General features: G+C 34.6%; 4 protein-coding genes across 8 annotated transcripts; 1 reads left to right on the top strand and 3 right to left on the bottom strand.

Moving 5' to 3' along the window:
• Window positions 1-730: 730 nt before the first annotated feature.
• Window positions 731-3,370, top strand: LOC137807052 (uncharacterized). 2 transcript variants are annotated; one of them, XM_068607476.1, is made up of 5 exons: window positions 731-909; window positions 1,407-1,487; window positions 1,619-1,743; window positions 1,852-2,037; window positions 2,618-3,370. In XM_068607476.1, the coding sequence occupies exons 1-5, from the start codon at window positions 897-899 to the stop codon at window positions 2,987-2,989; spliced, it is 777 nt and encodes a 258-aa protein (XP_068463577.1). In that variant the 5' UTR covers window positions 731-896; the 3' UTR covers window positions 2,990-3,370. The 2 variants fall into 2 exon arrangements, with proteins under 2 accessions (XP_068463577.1, XP_068463576.1); XM_068607475.1 differs by lacking the exon at window positions 731-909 and adding an exon at window positions 949-1,258.
• Window positions 3,371-4,312: 942 nt separating this feature from the next.
• LOC137807054 (leghemoglobin reductase) lies at window positions 4,313-7,307 on the bottom strand. Its single transcript, XM_068607481.1, has 2 exons — window positions 6,743-7,307; window positions 4,313-5,759 (listed from the first exon to the last, which is right to left on the bottom strand). The coding sequence occupies exons 1-2, from the start codon at window positions 6,992-6,994 to the stop codon at window positions 4,509-4,511; spliced, it is 1,503 nt and encodes a 500-aa protein (XP_068463582.1). The 5' UTR covers window positions 6,995-7,307; the 3' UTR covers window positions 4,313-4,508.
• Window positions 7,308-8,711: 1,404 nt separating this feature from the next.
• LOC137807055 (probable protein phosphatase 2C 13) lies at window positions 8,712-11,296 on the bottom strand. The gene is made up of 2 exons (XM_068607482.1): window positions 10,800-11,296; window positions 8,712-10,055 (listed from the first exon to the last, which is right to left on the bottom strand). Exons 1-2 carry the CDS (start codon window positions 10,959-10,961, stop codon window positions 9,057-9,059), a joined length of 1,161 nt encoding a protein of 386 aa, XP_068463583.1. The 5' UTR covers window positions 10,962-11,296; the 3' UTR covers window positions 8,712-9,056.
• Window positions 11,297-12,978: 1,682 nt separating this feature from the next.
• On the bottom strand, window positions 12,979-21,063 carry LOC137807053 (hydroxyproline O-galactosyltransferase GALT3). Of its 4 annotated transcripts, none has more exons than XM_068607477.1 (8): window positions 20,630-21,063; window positions 18,803-19,623; window positions 18,193-18,425; window positions 17,825-18,103; window positions 17,074-17,202; window positions 16,021-16,197; window positions 15,828-15,935; window positions 12,979-13,439 (listed from the first exon to the last, which is right to left on the bottom strand). In XM_068607477.1, the coding sequence occupies exons 2-8, from the start codon at window positions 19,587-19,589 to the stop codon at window positions 13,233-13,235; spliced, it is 1,920 nt and encodes a 639-aa protein (XP_068463578.1). In that variant the 5' UTR covers window positions 19,590-19,623; window positions 20,630-21,063; the 3' UTR covers window positions 12,979-13,232. The 4 variants fall into 4 exon arrangements, with proteins under 4 accessions (XP_068463578.1, XP_068463580.1, XP_068463579.1 ...); XM_068607479.1 differs by having other exon boundaries at window positions 18,193-18,392; window positions 20,630-20,818; XM_068607478.1 differs by having other exon boundaries at window positions 18,803-19,907; window positions 20,630-20,778.
• Between the last annotated feature and the right edge of the window lie 1,221 nt (window positions 21,064-22,284).

The following is a 22,284-nucleotide window of genomic DNA, read 5'->3' on the forward strand; positions in this document are numbered from 1 at the left end:
ATGAACTACGGATATCAGCGTCCGTAGGCAAATCCTAGTTCCGGATATTATTATCCGTATACAAAATTTTGACTTCCGGATATTAATATCCGTAGGCAGAAAATTTGAATTCCGGATTCCGATATCCGGGACCAGCTGAGCTCGAGAAAATAACCAAAGACGAACGAAAATGGATTAATTACCTCCTTTAACTTGCCAAACGAAGCTTACACTCAACTTAGCAACAATGAACGAAGCACAACCTTCTCTTTTGCAGCTCAAACCAAAGCTTCACACATTCATGAACTTCTTCTTCCTCACCATTCAATGTTTTCATAAATGAAGAAGACAAGGGCATTTTTGGATTTTAAAAAATGTGTCGGGTGCCAATCACAATTGATCGGGTGCAGGAAGCAATTGCCATGCAGAAAAGGATTAACTAGAGGAAGATGATGATTTGAGATGAAAAGTGTGAAAGTGAAGTAGAAAGAAGACAACACCCAAAAACTGCAACCACCGCAGACCCATTCCATTCCACCACTATAGTCGTTGCACGCAAAAAAAAAATAAAAAATCTTAAACATAAGTATCTACATGGACGTACCATGTGTCTTAACTCCACGTATGTAAAATTATCATAAGTTAATGTTGTTTGTGACAAATTAATAAAAACGGTTAAATTGCATACTTTTTAAAAAAATGAGATTAATTTTTTTTTTAAATATCATTGTAATAAATTAATATTGACCCTAACCAAAAAGTTAATTAAGAAAAACAGAGAATCACAGAGAAAGTGAGAAGGGTGATTTGGGTAAAGAAAATGGAAGGTATTTTAGGGAGAGCATAGAGGTAAAGCCAAATTGTTGGTCTGTGTTTCTGCGCCTTCTCCACCGCCACCGTCACCGTCACCGCCAGATATGAGCTCTGCCGGTAAGGCTTTTCTTTTCTTTTGAATTCTATTCATTCTCTGTTTCCCCTTCCCTCTTCTTTTCAGCTTTCAATCCAAACGCCCACAATTCCATTTCCCCCAAAACAAACTACTCAAAATGCCGATATCTCTTCTACACCATCTTACTTACACGATTCGTGATTTTATGCGTACTTTTAAATACCCATTTTATTCATTCTTTTCACACTCACTCTCTTTACTAGATTTCTTTTCTCATGCTTACTGTGAAAACCCTAGTTCTCTGCATTTCCCCATTTCTTCATTTATTTTAACGTTTGATTTTGTGGTGGTTGATGTTTTGTTTCGTTACACGCATGGGTAAAGGTAAAGGTAAATCAAGTTTCAGTTTTTCTTTATGGGTCTTGATGGTCGAGTACACTTCTTTCTTGAATCCTATATATGGTTTTTATCGCTGTAGGTCTATTTTTGGGATATAAAATGGAGTTTCTTTGAATCAAATTTAGGTTTTATGTTTCAGATACTGTCAACGCAAGTTCTGCTGAGCCTGTCAAAGAACCTGACATGGGGTCTAGCCTGGAAGCAAAACAGGAGGATACTGGTGAGGTTTTGGCTTCGATATGCATGTTGAGACTTTTGTTTATCTTTGACAATGATTGTGTCTGTGGTGGAGAGTTTAATGTTTTTGTTGGGGATAAACTTGGTCACATCACATGCTCTTTCTCTTGGTAGAAATAAAAGCTCAAGCTGATGCCATGTGGGAACAAATGAATAAGGGAGTATCTAACAAGGTCCTCAATAGATTTACAAGCAAGCCTAAATCCGCCCCCAAAAAAACTGCAAGAAAGACATCTTCTGTAAGGAATTGCTGTTGTTCTCTTCTTCAAGCCACTTGTAAAAAAATAAAATAAAACATTTTTCACTGTTACAGGGTTTAATTTCTTTCCTGATAAATTTGAACATAGAATTGGATGTCTTATTTGGGGTTGGCACCAAAGGCAACTGAATCCTTTGGGCAAGGTGCTTCAAATAATGAACATGGCATGACACAGAGCGGCACCAGTGAAGAAGCCAAGAAGATTGCTGCTGCTGCTCTTGCAGCAGTGAAAGATGATGCTGCCATGGCTGCCTCAAACAGGGGGAAACTTGTGGTAAGCTTAGTGCTATCTATTGTACCTATTTTTGGTCATGTGGCAATCTAGCTGAATTGGGAAAATTTTGTGTGCTTTTAGCCAAATGGAAGCGCAAAATATGTAGACTTGAATATTTTATTTAGTTATATTTCCATATGTAGAGATGTCTGAGTTATATACAAAAAAAAAAAAATGCTTTGACATAGATAGAACAGGATTTAGCTTATATCAGGCTGTTTCAACGTGTAATATACTAGGGGTGCCTACTGTTAAGCCCAACGCAATTACGGTGTATACCGTGCACAAAATTTTTCACTTTAAATTTGAAATGCTTTGGATTCTTTATTTTTATTTCAATAGGTAGAGAAGCCTGAGTAATATAATAAAATGCTTTGATATAGACAGGACATGATTTAGTTTATATCCAGCTATTTCAATATGTCATGGATCAAGCCCAGCACAATGAGTATGTACCATGCCAAAAAAAACACTTGAATATTTGAAATGCTTTGGATTTCAACTTGGTTGATGATCTAGCATTCCCAGCACCCATGTGGGGCATGATTCTCCGTGTTTGTTGATTTCCTTTGTTTATCAGATTACTGAGGTTCGGGATTTTGCTGGTCAAGAAATTGAAGTTAAAAAGCTTGTTGATTCTGACTCAAAGGAGGCAATGGAAAGAGCCAAAGCTCCTCCACCGTCTGCAGTGGATGTTGTCCTTGAACAAATCAAGAAGAAACAGAAGCTCAGTGTACTTGACAAGACCAAAAAGGACTGGGGAGAATATAAGGAAGAAAATAAGGGATTGGATGTAGAGCTTGATGCCTATAAGAAAAGTTCCAACCAGTATTTGGACAAGGTTTCTTTCCTACAACGAACAGATTATCGTGAATTTGAGCGAGAGAGAGATGCACGATTGGCTTTGCAAGCCAGGAAGCGACCAGATAATATGCAAGAGGATTGCATATGACTGAAGGTAGTTGAAGATTGGAGTTGCTACAAGAATTATTTACGGTTATGTATTCAGTTGATGGTCTAAGTGCTATTGTTCATGGGAAGGTCTTGGTCTCTCAAGAGGTATAAGACCTTTGATCACATTAATGGAGTGTGATGCTTGTTGAGCATTTGAAATGCTATTCAATGACATGGGAAGGAAAAATACGGGGCTAAAGAGAAACAGGTCTAAATTTTAGACTGACATTTGTTTATTCCATTCCTTGAGAGCCTCAAAAAACACATTTACAACTCGCCATAGGTGGTTTCAAAGAACAGATTTTGTGTCTGTTCATTATTTGGTTGTTTCATTTCCTCTTTTAAGTAAATACTAGGACTCGATTTTTTTGCAGAGCAACTCGATTCTTAGTTTCAAGGCGTAAGTTATCGTGGCCAGATTACTAATAACTTTAAAGTTTTATACGATGTTTTTATTCTCGGCCACTTAATAGTTATTTTATTTTTGTCTTTGATAATGGTATTTTCTAAGGTATTTTGTAAGTTTTGTATCTTTTGCAATCTGCTTAATAAGTAATATATGTGGTCTATTTGAGATTTGGGATTGAAGGAAAAAATACCTTTAGTTATTATTACTTTTAACCATCGTGCCAAAAGCTAATCATGTCTAAAAGGATTTGAAACAAGGTATGTGTTACCGTAGTCTGCCTTACTGTCCTTAAGGATACGACTAAACTACAAATAACATCCATAAAAAACATCAATCCACGTCACGTAAACAATCATAATTTTTTATAATACAGTGTAGGAAGGTAATAGATAAGATAACGCATAATTGTGGCAGCTGTTCATCTTGAAGATTTTTTTTTATCACAAATACACCATGGAGATAAATCATGTGTTTAACTGCTTACTCTGTGCTCTGATCCTACAAAGAATGTTTTTCCTCTTAAATTATACACCGAATTAAATTTTCTTTCAAAAAGTTTGTTTTGAGTTAATAAAAACTGCGTTTGACTTAGTTTTGATAATTTTAGAAAAACTTTCTCAATTTTAAAAATAATTAAAATAAAGTAAAACTAAAATAATTCTCACGTTCTATTTAACTTTTCCACTTCCTTGAAATGAAAATAAAAACTTTACGAGAATAGAACTATTGAAAAATAACAAAAATCATATTATTTTATAACATTCTAACTAACCAAAAAAATTATTCTTCACACTCAAAAATAAAGATTCGGTAAATGAAAATATCTCTAATTTCATCTATAAAGATATCGTAACAACGTTCCGCAATCCCATTAAGTTGTCTTCGCCCTGTAAGAATTACAACATAGTCCCAGAGAGAAGGGGAGATATATATTATTGAACAAAGACAAGAACAACACAATTATTCCTCTTATTATGCAAACAAGTAAACAAGGGGATAATTTGCATTTAAAAACCTGAATCTAAATTTAACAGAGGTGGTATCATCTCCAAGTCAATGTAAAATTGTTGGACAAAAATGAAACGAGAATGAAGAAGCAACTAGCTCTTCATATGTGAATGGGCTTGTCATAAGTGGCCATTGCGGCTTCTTTCACAGCCTCGCTCATTGTTGGATGTGCATGGCACACACGTGCAATGTCCTCACTAGACGCATCATACTGTAATGCTATTGCTGCTTCATGAATGAGCTCTCCTGCATTGGATGCCATAATGTGCACTCCCAATATCTTATCTGTCTCCTTCTCAGCCAATATCTTCACCAGTCCTTCAGCATTATCAATTGCCTTAGCTCTGCTGTTAGCCATAAATGGGAATTTGCCAACACGGTATTCAATTCCAAGTGCCTTCACCTGCTCCTCCGTCTTCCCAACATATGCAACCTCGGGGGTTGTATAGACAACACCTGGGACTTTGTCATAGTCCACATGGCCAACCTTACCAGCTATGTATTCGACACAAGCAACCCCGTCTTCTTCTGCCTTGTGTGCCAACATTGGGCCTGGAATTACATCCCCAATCGCATAAACACCAGAGACATTTGTGGCAAATCTTTCATTTACCAAAATCCGTCCGATCTTGTCAGTTTCAACTCCTATCTTGTCTAACCCAAGTTCAGAAGTGAATGGAGTCCTACCCGCAGATACAAGGACAACATCAGTTTCAAGTATAGTTTGATCACCACCAGCAGCTGGTTCAAGGGTTAGCTTCACCCCATCCCCAGAAGTATCGACTCCAACAACCTTCGTGTTCAGCTGGAATTTCATGCCTTGCTTCTCAAGAGAACGCTGAAACTGCTTCCGCACCTCAGCATCCATGGTTGGAACAATATCTGATGCAAACTCAACAACTGTTACCTCAGAGCCAAGTCGGCGCCATACTGAGCCCATCTCGAGCCCAATGTAGCCTGCCCCAATAACTACGAGTTTCTTGGGGATTTCAGTCAAAGAAAGAGCTCCAGTTGATGATACAATTTTCTTTTCATCAATAGTGACGCCAGGTAGAGATTTCACATCCGAGCCAGTGGCAATTATAATATGCTTGCCTTTCACAACAGTATTTCCACCGTCAAGGGTATCCACAGAGACCTCGGATGGTGAAACAAACTTGCCATAACCTTTGACATAGCTTACCTTGTTTTTTTTGAACAGTCCTTCAATACCCTTGGTAAGATTCGAAACAGCTTTATCCTTTTGGGCCATCATGGCAGCCAAATCAATCTCCACGGATGAAAACTTGACTCCATGGTTGGCAAATGCATGTTTAGCCTCATGGTACATGTGGGAAGAATGCAAAAGCGCCTGAACCAAAATATGGAGGTACCCTCCTAAATGAGTACATAGATCTCTAAAATGCTAATCAATTACTTTATTCAAACTATAAATGGAAACACAACAACAAAAACCATAGTCTTTCACAGCAGATAGATGGATGGATCAAATGAGATGACATTGTTTGTATATAGGAATATATTTGTTTAAAAATACAACGATTGAGATCATATTGGTGATCAATACAGAGAAATTATAGAAAAGAAGTTAAAGTATAATCTGCAGCAGGATGTGAAATGTCTTTATATGGAAAATCAAATAAATTACAATGAATGAGATGAACTTTATTGGAGGGCAGGGTCTCAAGGTGAATTATATCCCTGAATTTTTTTACCAAGTCCCATACCGATTCATGAAACCAGTCCCACCTAGTGAGATAAGACTTGTTGAAGAAAAAACAATTAATTGTATAAAAATTGGAAAGCCAAACAATAAGAGTTTTCTCATCCAGCTAATATTCCGGTTGAGACCTTAAATTTTGATATTGCAAATCAAGCAACTCATCCACACAACAAGAAAAATATACAAAATCCGCGGAAAAAAACAGAGCACAGAAACATACTTGCACTCAATTCCTAGATAGTAAAAACCCCAAAGAGGAAATGAAAACACATGCTCACACACAGTTCATCAGCTTCACTCCATCCTAATTACTTCCCCCTACCACCACCACCACCACCACCACCACCTCACCATAACAAAACATCATCCTCTCACTCCAAAAAAAAAAATAATCTGCAACGCCAAAAATAAGGCCTTTAACTACGAAAATCCCCAATTCAAGAGTTTTTCCTTTTAATCTCTTCCAAAAAAAAAGACAGCAATCAGAAACGACGCAGAAAATATAAACGATCAGGAAACCAAATTCCCAATCCCGTACAGAAAGAAAAGAAAAAATTCATTAAAATAAAGGAAAAACAAAGCGTGAAGAAGAAAATGAAAAGGTAATGAACCTTGGAAGGGATGCATCCAACGTTGAGACAGGTGCCGCCGAGAGCTCCACGCTTTTCGATGCAAGTGGTTTTGAGACCTAACTGCGAGGCTTTAATGGCGGCCACGTAGCCGCCGGGACCGCCGCCGATGACGACGACATCGTTCTCGTCAGATCCGGATGCGAATCCCCTGAAAGTTGTGAGGAAAAGCGACGACCTGGATGATGAAACGACGGCGTAAGCCTTCCTTCGAGCCAAGCTTGCCATGGCCATGATTCTTCTCTGTCTTCGGATTTGATTTGATTTGAGTTAGTTGTTACTCTTCCTCTCACGACCTAACACACCACACAATCCATGCTCTTTCTCTTTATTATATAATTATATATAAACTCCTTCATCTCTCACATTATAATATTATAATTCTAATAAATTAAAATTAAAAATGACAAATAACTAATGTTTCCGATTAACTCTCCCTACCATCTTAGCCCTTAGATGCATTTCTTCCCCTTCTTTACTATTTTTTATTGCACTTTTTTTAAATCTCATGTTTTTCTGTTAATTATTGCTAAATTGCTTTTTATTTATTCTACTTTCTCGCATGGCTGTGCTTTTTGGACCAACAAGTTAGAATCGAATTAAATTAAGCAGGGACATTGTTTTCTTAAAATTATTTTTAATTAACATCGTGTTTTCAACAAATTTATAGTGTTTGACTAAAAAATACTTTCATGTTTTATTACAACATGAAAAGTTACTTATAAAAAATATCATGACATGATTTTTTTTTAAATATACACAAATATTATTTTTTTAAATGATAAATTCGAGTATAATTTGTCATTCTCAAAATTCAACTTTTCATGATATTTGATTTTTCAATTTTCCATAATTTGAAAACATCATTTTAAAAAAGCAATTACAGTTTTGGAAATGATTTGTAATGGGAACATTTGAGTGGAAGAGGCATTTTTTGTTTATTTCCTCATATATTTGTTTTTTCTATACATACAATCAAGAGTTGAAGTGTAAACACGTTTAAGGAGTTATTTGTTGCTGTGATGCTGCATCTTTGTTGGGTTTTGATTTGATAACAAACTCATTGGAGTAGCATACACTTAATGAAATAAATTAATGTACTTTGCAGAGCATAATTTGCAGAACATTGGTCAGGTCTGTACTAAATATTTTACTATGTCAAATTCAATGCATGATAAGATATTGAAATACCTTTTTTATAAAATTTTGAAAAACTTAAATTTATTTTAAAAATCAAGAAAATTTGAATTTTTAATTCAGATTTCTTTAATAATGGCTCTTTCTATTATTGTTACCACACTGTTATCTGAACCCACTAGTATTACCATTATCATCACTCCCTTAAATTAAAGGTTTAAAACTCAACAAGAAATCGTTGTAAGAGAGTTTTATATTCACCGAAAAAACAAATACTAAATAGTTTTTACAACTATATATTTGAGATTGCAGTTTCATGGTCATAATCAATTAGAGGTTACATTACATACTTATACAAATCTTCTTGGGGCAGAAACGGCTGCCATATGTTTAGGATCTGGAAAAGAAGGGATCTGATAGTTGGAACATCTGGGAATAAGGATGCCACACAACAAATTTCCCTAGTCATACGTTTGCAAGATTTAGATAACGAAATAACGGCCTTACACACCTTACCAAAGCCTCTAAGTATTTGGTTGGACTAGGGCAACTGACAGGCTCCATTCCCCCCTCCTAGAGGACAAAACAACACAAGTTGAAAATAATATTTCTATTATAACCGAAAAAATTCATCACATGTGATAAGGTATTAACTTGTATGATGCCAAACGATAATATTGCCCCATTACATAGGTCCTACAGTGATAAGATGGGCCATGCATATCCATCCATAAAACATGGAGAGGGTCAGGAACAATAAACAAGGCTCAAACATGAAATTAGCTATGCATTCGGCTATTGACGACACCTCATCTAAGTAAATATGAAATAAATTTGAAATGAGTATCAATTTTTAGTGGCATGCAACCCAGAGAACTACTGAGAAAGCCTCTAAAATCATTTCTATTTACAGCAGCAGAAACTGTTAAAATGGGAACGGCCATGGTGGCCACCGAATCTAATCCGCCAAAATTACGATTGTCTCTATACCAACAAAACCCAGAACTAAATAGGTCTGAACCCCCTCTACCCCTTACCAAATATCTCTTCTATCCCTACAAAACTGCTGGCTGCTTTTTAGCTCTCTGAAACAGCCTAAAAAACAGATAATTTCTTTTAATAAAGGAACATTTGTGAATCACAAGAATTGCATTTACAGTCAATTTCGCTCAATCAAGCTCTTCAACCTATTACGGGCCTCTTCAGACAGGCTGCAAGCTTTGAATCTTCGCCTTTGGGGTGGACATGATTCAACAATGGTTTCAATGGGCGACAAACACACAACAATCACAGTGAGATTATCCGATGTATCCAGGCGCAATGCTTCCTTGACTAGTTCCATAGCACACTTCTGTGGGTCATTATGCCTTCTTAATCCTCGGCGAACAAGACTAACTGCAACTTGGCTTGACATTACATCCCAAATCCCATCACACCCAATGATCAAGAACTCATCCTCCTCACTCAATGTGGCCAGTCGAACATCTGGCTCAGCAATAAGAGGAGATGCAGCACCGAGTGGAAATTTCAAGTCCCAATCCCCAAGGGCACGGGTTACTGAAAGATAACCATTGAGGTATCCATCATCAAAGAATCCACCTACCTCCTCCACCCTCCGCTGTTCCGGCAGAAAACTTGGCCTGTGATCATTAGACATCTCAACAGCCACACCCCTCCGGCAAAGAACTGCCCGACAGTCACCAGCATTAGCAACAAGCAAGTGCCTTCCAAGTACAAGGGCAGTCAATGCAGTAGTTCCACATGAACTACTAACAGTTTGTTCATCAGCCAAGGCAAGATCTGCCCGTATAAAAGCTCTCCTATGAGAATCCTCTAACTTGTCTAGAAAGAACGCATCAGTATCATATGTCTGCAGCATGTTCGCATCTTCAAAAAATAATCTCATAGCATTCCTCTTAACAAAAGCAGCTGCATCAGGCCCTCCATGACCATCAAAAACTGCATAAAAAGCACTCCGTATCGGGTACTTGAACACAAATCCAAGATGAGCACCTAGATCGTCAATACAAATGTGCTCATCATCCATAGAAACCCGCGGCCCAATCTCAGCATAGCTACCAGAACGCGCATTTGGGACAAAACTCACTTCAGGGGTCTCCATACTGGAACGTTTAATGATATCAGAGTGATTCACTGCCTAACAAACATGTAACACAAAAGTCAGCACATCAAAATTAAAGAGATCGAATCAAAGTGTTAAAGAATAAACATGAACCTGACCATTAAACTCACAAAGCATAACAGCTCGAAACAACTAAAAGACGATAAATAAATTATAAATTTCAACTGAGTGAGGAACCTACGTGTTAATGGCGATAAATAAACATCCAAATCCAAATTCTACTTCCAAAATTCAGATTCATAAACTCCACAAACACTAGTCCCTAGTTTGGTAGAGAAGAGAGCTAATTTTGATTGTTTGGTTTAGGGAGGAGAAAAAACTGATGAGACTACTCTATATTCATCAACTATTTATGTTCATCAATTTATCATTATTCTTATTTTCTATCAAATTACTCAACTTTCAAAATACTTTCTCCTTTCTCACATATTTCTCCTCTCTACCAAACAATTAAACATTCAATCTATTTCTTACCTATTTGTCTTTTCTCAGCTTAATCCTTCTCTATTTTCATCATTTCTACTTATTTCTTCTATACCAAACATACCCAGAGGAGTATTTGATCTTCTCACATTTATCAATAAAAAGAAACAAAATCAAATTCACAAACCCGATTCAGATTTGACAATAAACTAACCTAAAAAGACGACTCAAAAACCAATTCCTTCAAGCATATCAAACCAATAATAACCGCAATTAAAATCAAACCCGAAAGGAAAAAAAAAAAAAAGACAAAGGGATTGAGATAAAAAAACATACTTGGCCAAAGATCGGAACAGAAGGTGAAGGCGATTTGGGCGAAACCTCGACCTCGACGTTGTGTTCTTGCGCAACGCAAATATGATACTTCACGTCCAACATCGGAATGGTCTGCTGACAGATAATTTCCGCTTCCGCTACCATCTTGGGGCTCACGATCATCCTCAATTGCCGTTCCGCAACGAAATCAACCAACTAGAATTTCCTTAATTGAATTTGAGAAGATTTGGAGTTTTCTGTGAAGAAGAAGAAGAAGAAGAGAACAGTGACAAAATTAGGGCTTCTCTTTCTTTCACCTCTATGTATGTGTCTGCTTCGAATTATGCGCACATGATACTTAAAAGGGTGCTTAATCCCAACACACTAATAACCACGTCGGTGCGCGTGGCATGAAAACTCAGTAATGCCCCTCGAACACGGTGTCGTATCGTGTTTGTATTTCCTCTCTTTCTAGACACTTCGCTGAAAGGTTATATGTGTGACGCGAGGACAAGAGCGTGAAGTCGTCACGCCTCTTCTAAGATAAAATTAAGTTCGTGAATCCGTGGAATGAAATGACGTAAGTATCCCTAGATTTGCTTATGATTAACGTTAGTTGTTAGTTTAGTGACCCACAGATTAATTAATTAATACAAATTTAAAAGTTTAACTTTGCGGCTAAGCACGTGGCAATCCATGAGTTGTATGGTTGAAGGTTGAGGTTGCGTATAAGTAATTATGAACAGTGAAGATTGTAGCTTTGCCTTCAGACGTTGACTTAATAGTTAGTGAATAACTAACAACCACGTAAAAAAAAAAAAGTTGTGGTTCTGGCTATGGATGCATATAAAATATTCCAATCTTTCTGAACACGGATGAACTTATCCATATAAATTTTGTAAAGTTTTTAATACTATTATTATGAGTATAAAATGAAATTTTGAGAAGAATGATTTACTTTAATCCTTAATTCAATATGAACTTTATCTAATAATACTAACATTTCCTAAATTTATACTGCTTTTATTTCTCAAATTCCTTGAAATTTTGGGCTGCTATTATTGTGGACGAAGGGTTTATTCAATAACTATACATCATCACTTAAAACGAGAATCCCTTGTATAAGATACTTGAATGGCTTTTATGATATCTTAGAAGAAGAAGAAGTAATAAACACACTAACAATATAAAATATTATAATACACTCACAAGTTATCTTACATTTTTTTAAAAAAAAAAAAAAACTTAGTCAAGAATTCCAATTGCGCATTGCTGAAATTCCACCTTACGTGTATCCTAATGTTTGATGCCATACTTTTATCAAAAATGGTGATGAGTGTCTTATATATAATATGCATTTGAAATAAAAATAAATAAATAGTTTATCTTTTGTTTAAATTACTTTCGAACAAAGGAGATTTTAGTATGTAGGAGATGTTAATGGGGTTAAATATTTATGTGAACATAAACTTCACAGTGACATCCAATTAAAGAACATTTTTATCATAATCATCTTAAATAATGTAAAAACTTTTATACGAGTAACATATATGACTATGAATTGTTAAAATTAATGGGGGTTAACAGGTGGATACATAGGTTGTCTTCGATATAGACGTAGTAAGGTTATTAAGGAATTGACTAAGAGAAGTAACTGCTCCCCAGTTTCCCACACAATGTTCAAATTCAATGCATGCATGGTTAAGTCTTTGTTTGACTATTATTACTATTGGAAAAGAAGCTGTGGAAAGCACCAGTAGTTTCCATTTCAATCCTACTCTAATTTTATATAGTTATCCATGTTAGTGGCACGTTTAGTCATAATCTGATTATGAGTTGAGTTTGATTTTTGCTCTCTCTACCCACTAAACAACAACTAACTTTTCATTTTTATAATCAATATGGAGTTACTTTTTAAGCATGATATAAGATAACCATTATTTTTGGACTAACTGGCTCCTAGTATACTTACACTGATTAAGCCTTTAATAATGCAGAATATTTTGTGTAGTGTTTATATACATGCTACAGTAGTATTATAGGATACAAGGGACCAAATGGAAAGTAGTGGTATTTATAGAGGGACCAGAAGGTAGCACTTCTGGAACAAAACTAACAAAGACAGTGCATGGGAAATGAACAAAAATACAAGACTAAATTATAACCCCTTTATAAAGGGAGATTAAAAGGAAAAGTAATATTTTGAAGGACCAAAAACACCATCCAGAATTCAATGTTCATTGTTCAGCACCAAAATGCCAGAAGTTACAAAACAGTTTTAAGCATTGAACTAATTGTTTCTGCTGAAATGATTGTAATGAACGAATAAATGAATGAGCAATAGGATACAACATAGATGTAAGATGATTAGCGGTAAGTTACATATAACCTAAACATTTAAGAAAGCTAAGACCTCAGAATCAACTGTTACAAGTATAAAAACATAGATATAATCTACTCACAGCATAGTGGTTGGCGTTCTTTCTGCAATTTCTCCCAAAGGCAAAGCACCATCCTTGGGCTTTGATAGTGGGCAAGGACATAATTTGATTCACATCCGGCATTATAAAACCTCTCATCATTCATATAACGCACTTCTTTCCCACCATTTGCGAACTGTTCAATCCATATGCCCATCGCAACATCTTCCAGTTTAAAGAGCTAAGAAATATATAACAAAAGGCAGTCAAATAAAGGTGATCTTCCATCAGAAGACATTGAAAATAATAAATAATACAAAATTTTGTTCAATAAAGACATTTATGACAGGGCGAACATAGGAGCAGTGCAATGATCACAATTAAACTTTTTTACTAATACACCCATATATAGTTAAGATAATACTGGAATTATACAAGGTTATCAAACTTGCGGGGTTCATCCTGAGTAAAATTGTTTTTTGGAAGACAAACAGACTTGCAGATGTATAACTTTAAGTTGAGAAACAAACAAATTAGAAAAACTGTGTTGCTCTCTTATTTGATGAGATTGAGTCTAATAAAATGGATAACTAAAGAAGGAGACAGTGTTGAGGTTGAAGATGATGGTGTAAATGTTGACTTAGCTGAAACAAGTTTAAATGATTCTAGATGCAGCTAATCTTGATAATAAATTTTTTTCATGATAATGTTGATGAACAATTTTCATCATAATCTCGGAGATGATTTTCTTAGAGGATTAGATGAATGAGACATTTAAACTTGATATGTTTTAGTTATTTAATTATCTTATCAGTTTGACAACTAATATTTTGTTGGTGTATGAACTTGTTTATTTTAATATTATAAAATTGGTATTATGAATATTTTTTTTATTAAATTTTGATATGAAATAACGAGTTGAGTCGGGTTTACAAGTCGAATTTGCACACCTCCCATGAGTTTGAGTAGACTCTCGAGTGTGATATCCTTGCTCTTATAGTAGTCAAACTAACTTATATAAATTAATCAAATACATAAGAACTAGCTTATTAGCCTTACCAAACACACCCTATATCTATTTATATATCTATGTAGCATACACCTAAACTTTTCTTGACCATTAGAGTTGGAATATTATCAATTTCCACACACAATAAAATTTATTTCCTACTGTAAGACCATTTATGTAGAAATAAAATTCACAAATAAAATTTTAATTCATAATATTAAATAGACATAATTAAAACTGTTATAGTCTTTAACACCCAGTAGACCAATATGCAACCCATATTATTATATATTGTAAACTATGAAATAAACAAAAAATTGTTACATTTTTTAAAAATTGTAAAAGCTTCTTAAAGCTCAATGGATCTCCAAACCGTGATCACGCACCTAAAATGTTTCAAACTTTAATACTTAAACACACTATTATTACAGTTAAAATATTATATATTACTATAAAATAAAATAAAAAATTGTTACAGTTTTTAAAACTCAGCTAAATTCCCCGATATATTATAAACTTATATATACATATATATACACACGTTTCTGTGCGCCGTTTATGCATGTTTAAAGAATGTTTAAATCAATATTGTATTTTATTTGGTACGAAGGGAATATATTATTATTTGTCTAAATAAAAAAGTTAAAGAAAATAGTAGAGGATATATAAATAATTCCTACATTCTCTTCTAAGTGTGCCGTTTCTGACAGATTTTTGTTTCTGTTTAGCTGGCATCTTCAAAATTCAACACAACATTGTTTACTATATTGTTATTTAGACAAAATATTTAATTAGGTTACATGTATACATTTATTTGATGTAAATATGAAAAGGGTAAAATAGAAAATCTCATAAACATTTTATTAAAGTCAAGAAATTTTTTGGTTTCTCCATAAACCTTAAGGACACTTAAAAAGGAACAGTGAGAATAATTTAAGGTACTATTAATTAAATAAAAAAATGAAAAAATGTTATTGTTTTAAATCTAATAAATTCTCTAATTTAATTTTGTAAAATTAAAATTCCTTCATTATTCTTGTACATTCTGCTCCAGAAATTTCCATTTTCTCAATGTCTCTTTTATCTTGACTTAACATTTTGTTTTCCTCGTTCTCTTATCATAGGTTGAGATAATATGTCAGGTGACTTACAACTAGCAAGAAGAAAGTTTTCACACAGTGCATCATCCAATGCATTTACATCATTGAATGAAAGTATGGATTAAGAGTCGATGCAAATTATCATGTGTTCTTTTTGTATTCTTTTTCAGTCTCTCATTCTACTGTCATTTATATTTTAAATTTTTTCATAAATTTTATCATGTTTTCCTTTCTTCTCCTAACATTTTCATTTTCTCATTGTATATTTTATATTGGTTTAACATTTTTTTTTCCTCATTCTCTTATCATGGTTGAGAGAAAAAAATATATAGCCCAGTATGTCTAAGGTGACTTACTATCAACTTTTTTTAAAAAAATTAACTACTTTGAAATTTATTTGATAAAAAATACTAATTAAAAAAAAAAACTTTAACAAGCATATCCTTGAAATATCGAAAAGACTCTAAAAAAAACACATTTTTAATCTGCCATCCTGTAATGGGAAAGAAGAAATTCTTACCTTGAGCTTTCTCTCTTGGTGGCCATTGACAATGAATTTTGCTATGTCTCGAGAGATAACATAGCCAGGACCATGTGCCCATAGTGGGTATGTATCATGTGGCCATTCCTGAAATTATAATAATTAAGAATATAAATAAATTTGGGGAAAATGATAATGTAATTAATTAATAGCACCATACAGGCATGAATACCTCCTCACTGATGTACCACTTGCTGCCTTCATCCCTCTGAGGAGATGATTTAGAAGATATGAGACCGTATAAGAGGCCTTTGGATGGCTTTTCTTTAAGGCTCGAAAGCACTTCATCAATCCTAACAAAGGCATCATCATCTGTTTTCATTATGTATTTAGAAGGGATGATTTTTGTCTGCAATTTTCAAAAATAAGACCACATTAAATACCTTGTAGAAAGTAATGGCCAAAATAGAGAGTCTACACAACTTTTAAATGATATATTTGAATAGATGGATAACAATTGTTCAATTGTTCAATTGTTGAAATCATTTTATGGTCTTGAAAAAAGTTACAGGCAACTTCTTGATTTTGATAAACAGATAAAGTTACAAAAGCCATTGCTTAGATAAAAAATGACACTGTCACAGAAATAAAGGTTGTTAGAAAGAATAACTCAGAATATCATTATTGGATCTTTATAATACAAAGTGTCTTACATGATCTTTTAGGACTAGGAATTAGTGTTTTTTATTTTTTATTTTGTATCACATCTTTCACAACAATTTCAATATAAGTTTACTGTTTTGATAATTCCTATTTCTTTTCTAATTTTGATTACTCTTTCAGTTGTATCCCTCAAGCTTTCCCCTTTCTGTTCTTGGGCTGTTTCTTGGCATTCTTAAGTTAGAACCATAATTACAGGAATAATTAACTCTTGAAGAGCTCTTAGAACTTTAATTAAAGTGTATACATGCAGATCAACCAGACCAAAAGTGCAATTTAAACCACCATATGCGTCAGGTAACATTTTAGCAACTGTACTGCTATCCAATGCTTTTGTTAAATATTTAACAAAAAAAATCAAAGAGACCAAAATTGTATAATTATGACATTTGAAGAATCAAAAGTGCAATTAAGTGTAAAACTTCATACCACACCAAAAAAAAGTGTATATATATACCTTCATACCACTCTATCTTAGGCTGTAAGCAGTTGACTCAATAATTTGAATCGAGATAAACAATAGCAATCCCAATATATTATGTGCATAATATCTTAATCAACTTACCCCCATAATGCAAATTGCAATTGTCTTCAAAGAAATCAAACTATAGTAATCTACAAAAGGCATTAATTGAATATCTCCATATGCTTGAGCTTCAGTCCATAACTCAAAATTAACCCTATTGTTCTTGTGCTGCAATAAAATCAAATAAATGTCACCCAACAATTATTTGAAAAGAGAAAAACATTTTAAAAAAATTGCTATAATTTAGAATGCTTGGTGGACTCCGAGATACAGAATTTTATGGGCTAGAGTGCTAGAGATCAGCAGCTTTGGTTTTAGCTTTCGATCACCATTTTCCTGTGCTAAAAACTAAAATAAATTAAATATTCATTTTAATAATGAATCCAACTTGAGCAATTCAGCTAATATCCCAACCACTTCATACTGTCATTCTACATAATGTAATTACTTGAGTATATTCCTTAATGAATATGGCACTAGCACTCCAGACCCCAGTTGTACTAAACTATTTTACAAATTGATCTAAGGAATCATAAAACAAAGCCAAGAGAAGAGCTTGACTTAGGAACCATTGACTGATTATACGTATAACAATGAAGGTCAGTATTCATCGATCCCTTTATAAACCAGCCAATTTCATCCATATTTCTTTCAAACAAAGAGAAGTGCATAAATAACCAGGAAAGCAGATCTTTAACAAAATTCTCCGAGGCAGAATTAGTGCTAAACTAGAACAAGAATTATACTAATGTATAGTTTCACTTGTACAAGTTTAAAATGCATTGCTTACAAGCCCAATGAAAAATCGGACAGCAACTTCTCCAGAACGTACAGCCTCATATTGCATCCAAGACCTCCTCAGGGCCATGCGACGCTCAAAGTTGTTTCCAGTAGAGAATACTCCAATTAACAAAATAAGCCTTTTTTTGGGGATTGAAGGAGCCTTCAGATTCTCAACATCAACAACTATATCATTATCTTCAGTAACAGGTAAACCTTTAGCCAGGATTGATAAGAGACTTAAACTGCCTGCTACTTTAATACTGCTGACTAACCACGGTTCAAGGTTCTGCATTCATATAAAACCTGTACAAGGTTAAAATGACTAGTCTATCAAAAGCTTTTGTTTTTAGCAGTATTTCTCTTCCCATACCATACCTCCCTATATGCAAAAGATGTTTCATGCCTTCCATTCACAGTCATATGAAATCCCTCTGAACCAACCCACAACGTGGAAGTGAAAGCATTACCCTCAGAAAAAGGGAAAATAGCATTTCTATGTGCACTTTCTGAGGAAATATTAGAAGGTACACTAGCAGGTTGACCAAAATTTCCATTCCCTTTGGTGTTACTTCTGACTGCTTGCACATTGCAGAGAACAAGTCCATCAACTACAACATCCAGTTAGATTATTTAGAAGTTACAGCAAAACTCCCTCTTAAACAATTGCACTCAAGAGTAATAATGGGTCCACAATAACACAAAACAAAAGAGCTTTTTGTTACGAATTATTATATGATTAGTCTTACAAAGCTATAGCCTATTGTAGAGGGGAAATGATATTTTTAAACAAGACATCATCCTGGTTACGATATAAATTTACAATTTTACATCCTCTACAAGAAAAGGAAGATATTTCTAGTTAAAAAGTGCTTTTTATCCATTATAGTGTGCAGAATAGACTAATTTAACAATTAAAGATCTATAACTGCTCATCACTTACAAAAATAAAAAATTCACGATTAAAATGAAAAATTACTAAATATACCTTCTTGGATGTTGGCAGACCCATGTGCAGGACACCTTTCCTCTTTTCCCCACCCTAAATCACTAGTCCATGTATTTTGAACAATATATGGTTCCTCTGTCATGTTTTCTCCTGGAAGACTCACATTATAATGCAAGATAACTGGAGGATTTGGCTCCCCTTCTAGCTCTTGCCCAGCAAGGCCAATCTGGAAGCTTCTGTTTTGTCCATTGGGGATTCCAATCAGTGTAATAGAAGAATCTACAACCAGACCACAGGGGAGATCAAGAGTGATTCCACTATCTAGTTCAGCCTTACCAGGTGAGGTCACAGAGAATGGGCAGTTTTGATTTTCAGGGCCATCCATCCTATTAACCTTAGAAGCTTTGTCCTTTTCAATGGTGGACAGCAACTCTTTCCATGCTACAGAAGCCTCTTTAATTCCTTGAGCCGTTTCATCCAAAGCATCTGACCTTGACAGCAAGGTACGTAAGGAATCCCAAATAAGCACAGAATCCATATCTCCTTTGGATAAATTTTTCATGCCATACAGATCATTAAGCCCTGCAACATGTACCAAATGTGGCCTTCTTGTTGGTTTCGGTACCCTTTTTAGTTCCATCTCGGAAGAGTTTACTGAAAGATTGCTGCTTTGTTTGATAGAATCATCTGGTGTATGGTTATTAAAGAAATTGTAGGCTGATTGTTTTGCTGACTGCTTCTGTGGCTGAATTCCTTTTAGGTTGTAGAGGAAAAACAACATCATACCCAAAGCTATTATCAACAGGCCTCCATACCACTTCCTCATTTTCAGTAAACCTTGAACTAAATATAGTTTTTTTCTGCATGCAGATAAATTACACAACTTTCACTACAAAATAAATGGATAGAGTCGCACCACCCACTCGATAAAAAAAATAAAAAAAAGAGCTTATTGACAGAATACAATCGATATGATCTAATCAATGGAGAGATCCTATTATAGTAATGAATTATCATCAGCGCTCCTTTTATGCCCTTTTGAAACTGATGATGGGGAAGGAGCACATCCAGGTTTTTCACATCCGCATAGGAAATCCATACCATAATAAGGCATGGTATATGAGTGGATGGGCATCAGAGTAACCTATTGAAATATTGAAAATGCATTACGAGCACAAGCACTTGATTTGCAATTTGGTGTTCAATTTACCATAATAGAGAGAAAGTGAATAAAGTTCAGATTATTGATACCATAAGCTCTATTCAATTTAGTCCTTGATATTATAATAAGAAAACCAAGTTCCCAATTATCAGAATCGACAATCAATTTTACCCTGAAATTGGTTTGACCAATCGGTCTCTATTAGTCCCTCAGATTACATAATCAATTACTTTAGTTCCTGCATGTGTTAACATTGACAAACTGATCGCTAAATTTAACACTCATCAATCAACTAGATACATACATTAGGAATCAAATGCTTGACGCACATCAAAGATAAGGATTATTAAATTGACCAATGTGTACCAAAGTCAAAGACCAAAATGACTATAGTAGTCAAGCATAGAGACCAAGTAGACAGATCCTTAACATCATGGACTAAATGACTCAGTTGCTAACTTCAGGGACAAAAACATGTACTTAAATGTAAGTAATGGTCACTGCAACTGATATTCAAGTTCTTTGCAGTAGAACTGAAACAACAGCCCAGAATAACATAATGTTCTGGTCAGCGTTTAATTCAAATCTTATGGGGCATAAGAAATTTTGTTGTAAAGCCTCCACCTTTATTTTTTTTTTCCTCCACAAAGGTGTACAAAAGAACAAGATCCGGAGAACGGAAGAGAGAGAAAAGAGGGACTGACCATTGAAATGGTGGTTTGAAGTTAGAGAGAGAGAGTGGGACGATGGGTGACACTGAAATTCCTCCATAGTTGCACCACCATTCCCATTTCCTTACTGCTACTCTACACCCACTGGACGACGTCGTCTGGTGTTTGGTGATGCGAAAGACATGGATGGACACTGTGGACACTAACCTAAATATGATGTATTGAACACATCCAATAACAGAGTGACACTCATTAATAAAAATAATGTTAAATTAAAAAGAAAAGGAGTTGTTTCATTTCATCTCTGACGTTGCATCTTCCAAATTTGAATGTGTTGTGAAGTATTTTCGACTAGGGAGTGAAAAAAAGCACAGAAAAATAAGTGAAAAAAAAAATCATATTGTTTGGATTACGAAAGAAGAGTAAAAGGTAAGTCAAATACTAGTTTAAAAAACGGCTAATTCTCCTGGATTAGATTAATTCTGACTTACATTCAACATTTTTTTAAAAATTCTAAAATTTTTCTTGTCACTTGTATTTAAAAAAATATCGATATTTTGACACCTTTAGTAAGGTTTTCTAGAATACAACTAGGTGATATGTCAATTTTAATATTAAAGAAAGAGTGTGTGGGTTCCACTTGTTGAGTTGGAAAAATTATAACATTTGAAAGGTGTGTTTCTGAAAGGGTTATTGGAATGCGTTCGTGAAAGGGTTTGTCGAAGCAATAGGGATTTTAAATCCATTGATCGGTGCGTTTGAAAGGTAGGATTGTAGATTGTGAAGGATTGTGGACATCGTTTGCGTTTGAGGTTCTTCATTGCGAAAGAACAGGTTCGAATTTGTGTGCATTTTGAATTGGGAGGTTGTCGATTGGTGGGGTTTCAGAGTGTAGTGGTTTAGGGTTTTGGATTGGGCGCTAAACAATTGTGTGACGGTTATTGAAGGTAGAAAGACGTTTCATAGAGGTCTGTTGGCATTAGGGTTTTGGTTGAAGAGTGCAATTTCGAATCGAGTATGTATTTTGGTTCGTTTGCAATAAGCTTATTTGTTTGATTGTTTTGCTTTTGGTTTGATTTTCGTAGTGTAGCGTTGAGTGTAATGTAATTGCGTTTGATTGTTTGTTGTTGTGGTTTTTGAGTTTTGAATTTTTAATTGATTTGGATTTCATTGTTTTTTGTTTTTTGCTCTGCGATTTTTGGAGTGGTTTTCAACTTGTTGTGTGTGTTATGAGTTGCTGGTGATAGAATTTAATGTGAATGTTTGCAATGTGGTCTGTCTAGGTAAGTGGTGACCCCTTTTTATGTGGTCACCTATGAAAATTTGATATAATTTTTTTAAAGAATGTTAGTTAAAGAAAATTTGTATCATTATGAAAAAGTGCAATATGTAATGACTGTTAATCATAAATAAGTAAAATTGTTAGTAATCATCATTGTCATACTGTTCAATAAGAGGGTTTGATTACATAAAAATCATGAAAATGTGTAGATTGTTGGACATATTAGAAGAAAAAAAACAGAGAAGTGCTTGGAATTATAAATTTAGAGGAATAGAAAAGGAAATAATGCAAAAATAATGGACCAAAGAAGGATAAGTGGCAAATAGAATAGTGGTTGTAGGCCACCTAACATAGATTTGGTATAAAACCTTGTGTAGTTTAACTGAAAAGGGTCAATACGACTAAA

Source organism: Phaseolus vulgaris, chromosome 3, assembly GCF_000499845.2.
Source record: "Phaseolus vulgaris cultivar G19833 chromosome 3, P. vulgaris v2.0, whole genome shotgun sequence".
Classification (NCBI taxonomy): Eukaryota; Viridiplantae; Streptophyta; class Magnoliopsida; order Fabales; family Fabaceae; genus Phaseolus; species Phaseolus vulgaris.

Coding starts and splice junctions, on each gene's coding strand:
- LOC137807052 (XM_068607475.1), top strand. CDS start 1,222: ATGTTTTGTTTCGTTACACGCATGGGTAAAGGTAAAG. Junction 1,488..1,618: donor AGCAAAACAGGAGGATACTG/GTGAGGTTTTGG, acceptor TTCTCTTGGTAG/AAATAAAAGCTCAAGCTGAT. Junction 1,744..1,851: donor CTGCAAGAAAGACATCTTCT/GTAAGGAATTGC, acceptor ATTTGAACATAG/AATTGGATGTCTTATTTGGG.
- LOC137807054 (XM_068607481.1), bottom strand. CDS start 6,994: ATGGCCATGGCAAGCTTGGCTCGAAGGAAGGCTTACGCCGTCGTTTCA. Junction 5,760..6,742: donor TTGGATGCATCCCTTCCAAG/GTTCATTACCTT, acceptor ATTTTGGTTCAG/GCGCTTTTGCATTCTTCCCA.
- LOC137807055 (XM_068607482.1), bottom strand. CDS start 10,961: ATGATCGTGAGCCCCAAGATGGTAGCGGAAGCGGAAATTATCTGTCAG. Junction 10,056..10,799: donor CTGTTCCGATCTTTGGCCAA/GTATGTTTTTTT, acceptor CATGTTTGTTAG/GCAGTGAATCACTCTGATAT.
- LOC137807053 (XM_068607477.1), bottom strand. CDS start 19,589: ATGAGGAAGTGGTATGGAGGCCTGTTGATAATAGCTTTGGGTATGATG. Junction 16,198..17,073: donor TTGCAATTTGCATTATGGGG/GTAAGTTGATTA, acceptor TGAAAATTGCAG/ACAAAAATCATCCCTTCTAA. Junction 15,936..16,020: donor AGTGGTACATCAGTGAGGAG/GTATTCATGCCT, acceptor TTATAATTTCAG/GAATGGCCACATGATACATA.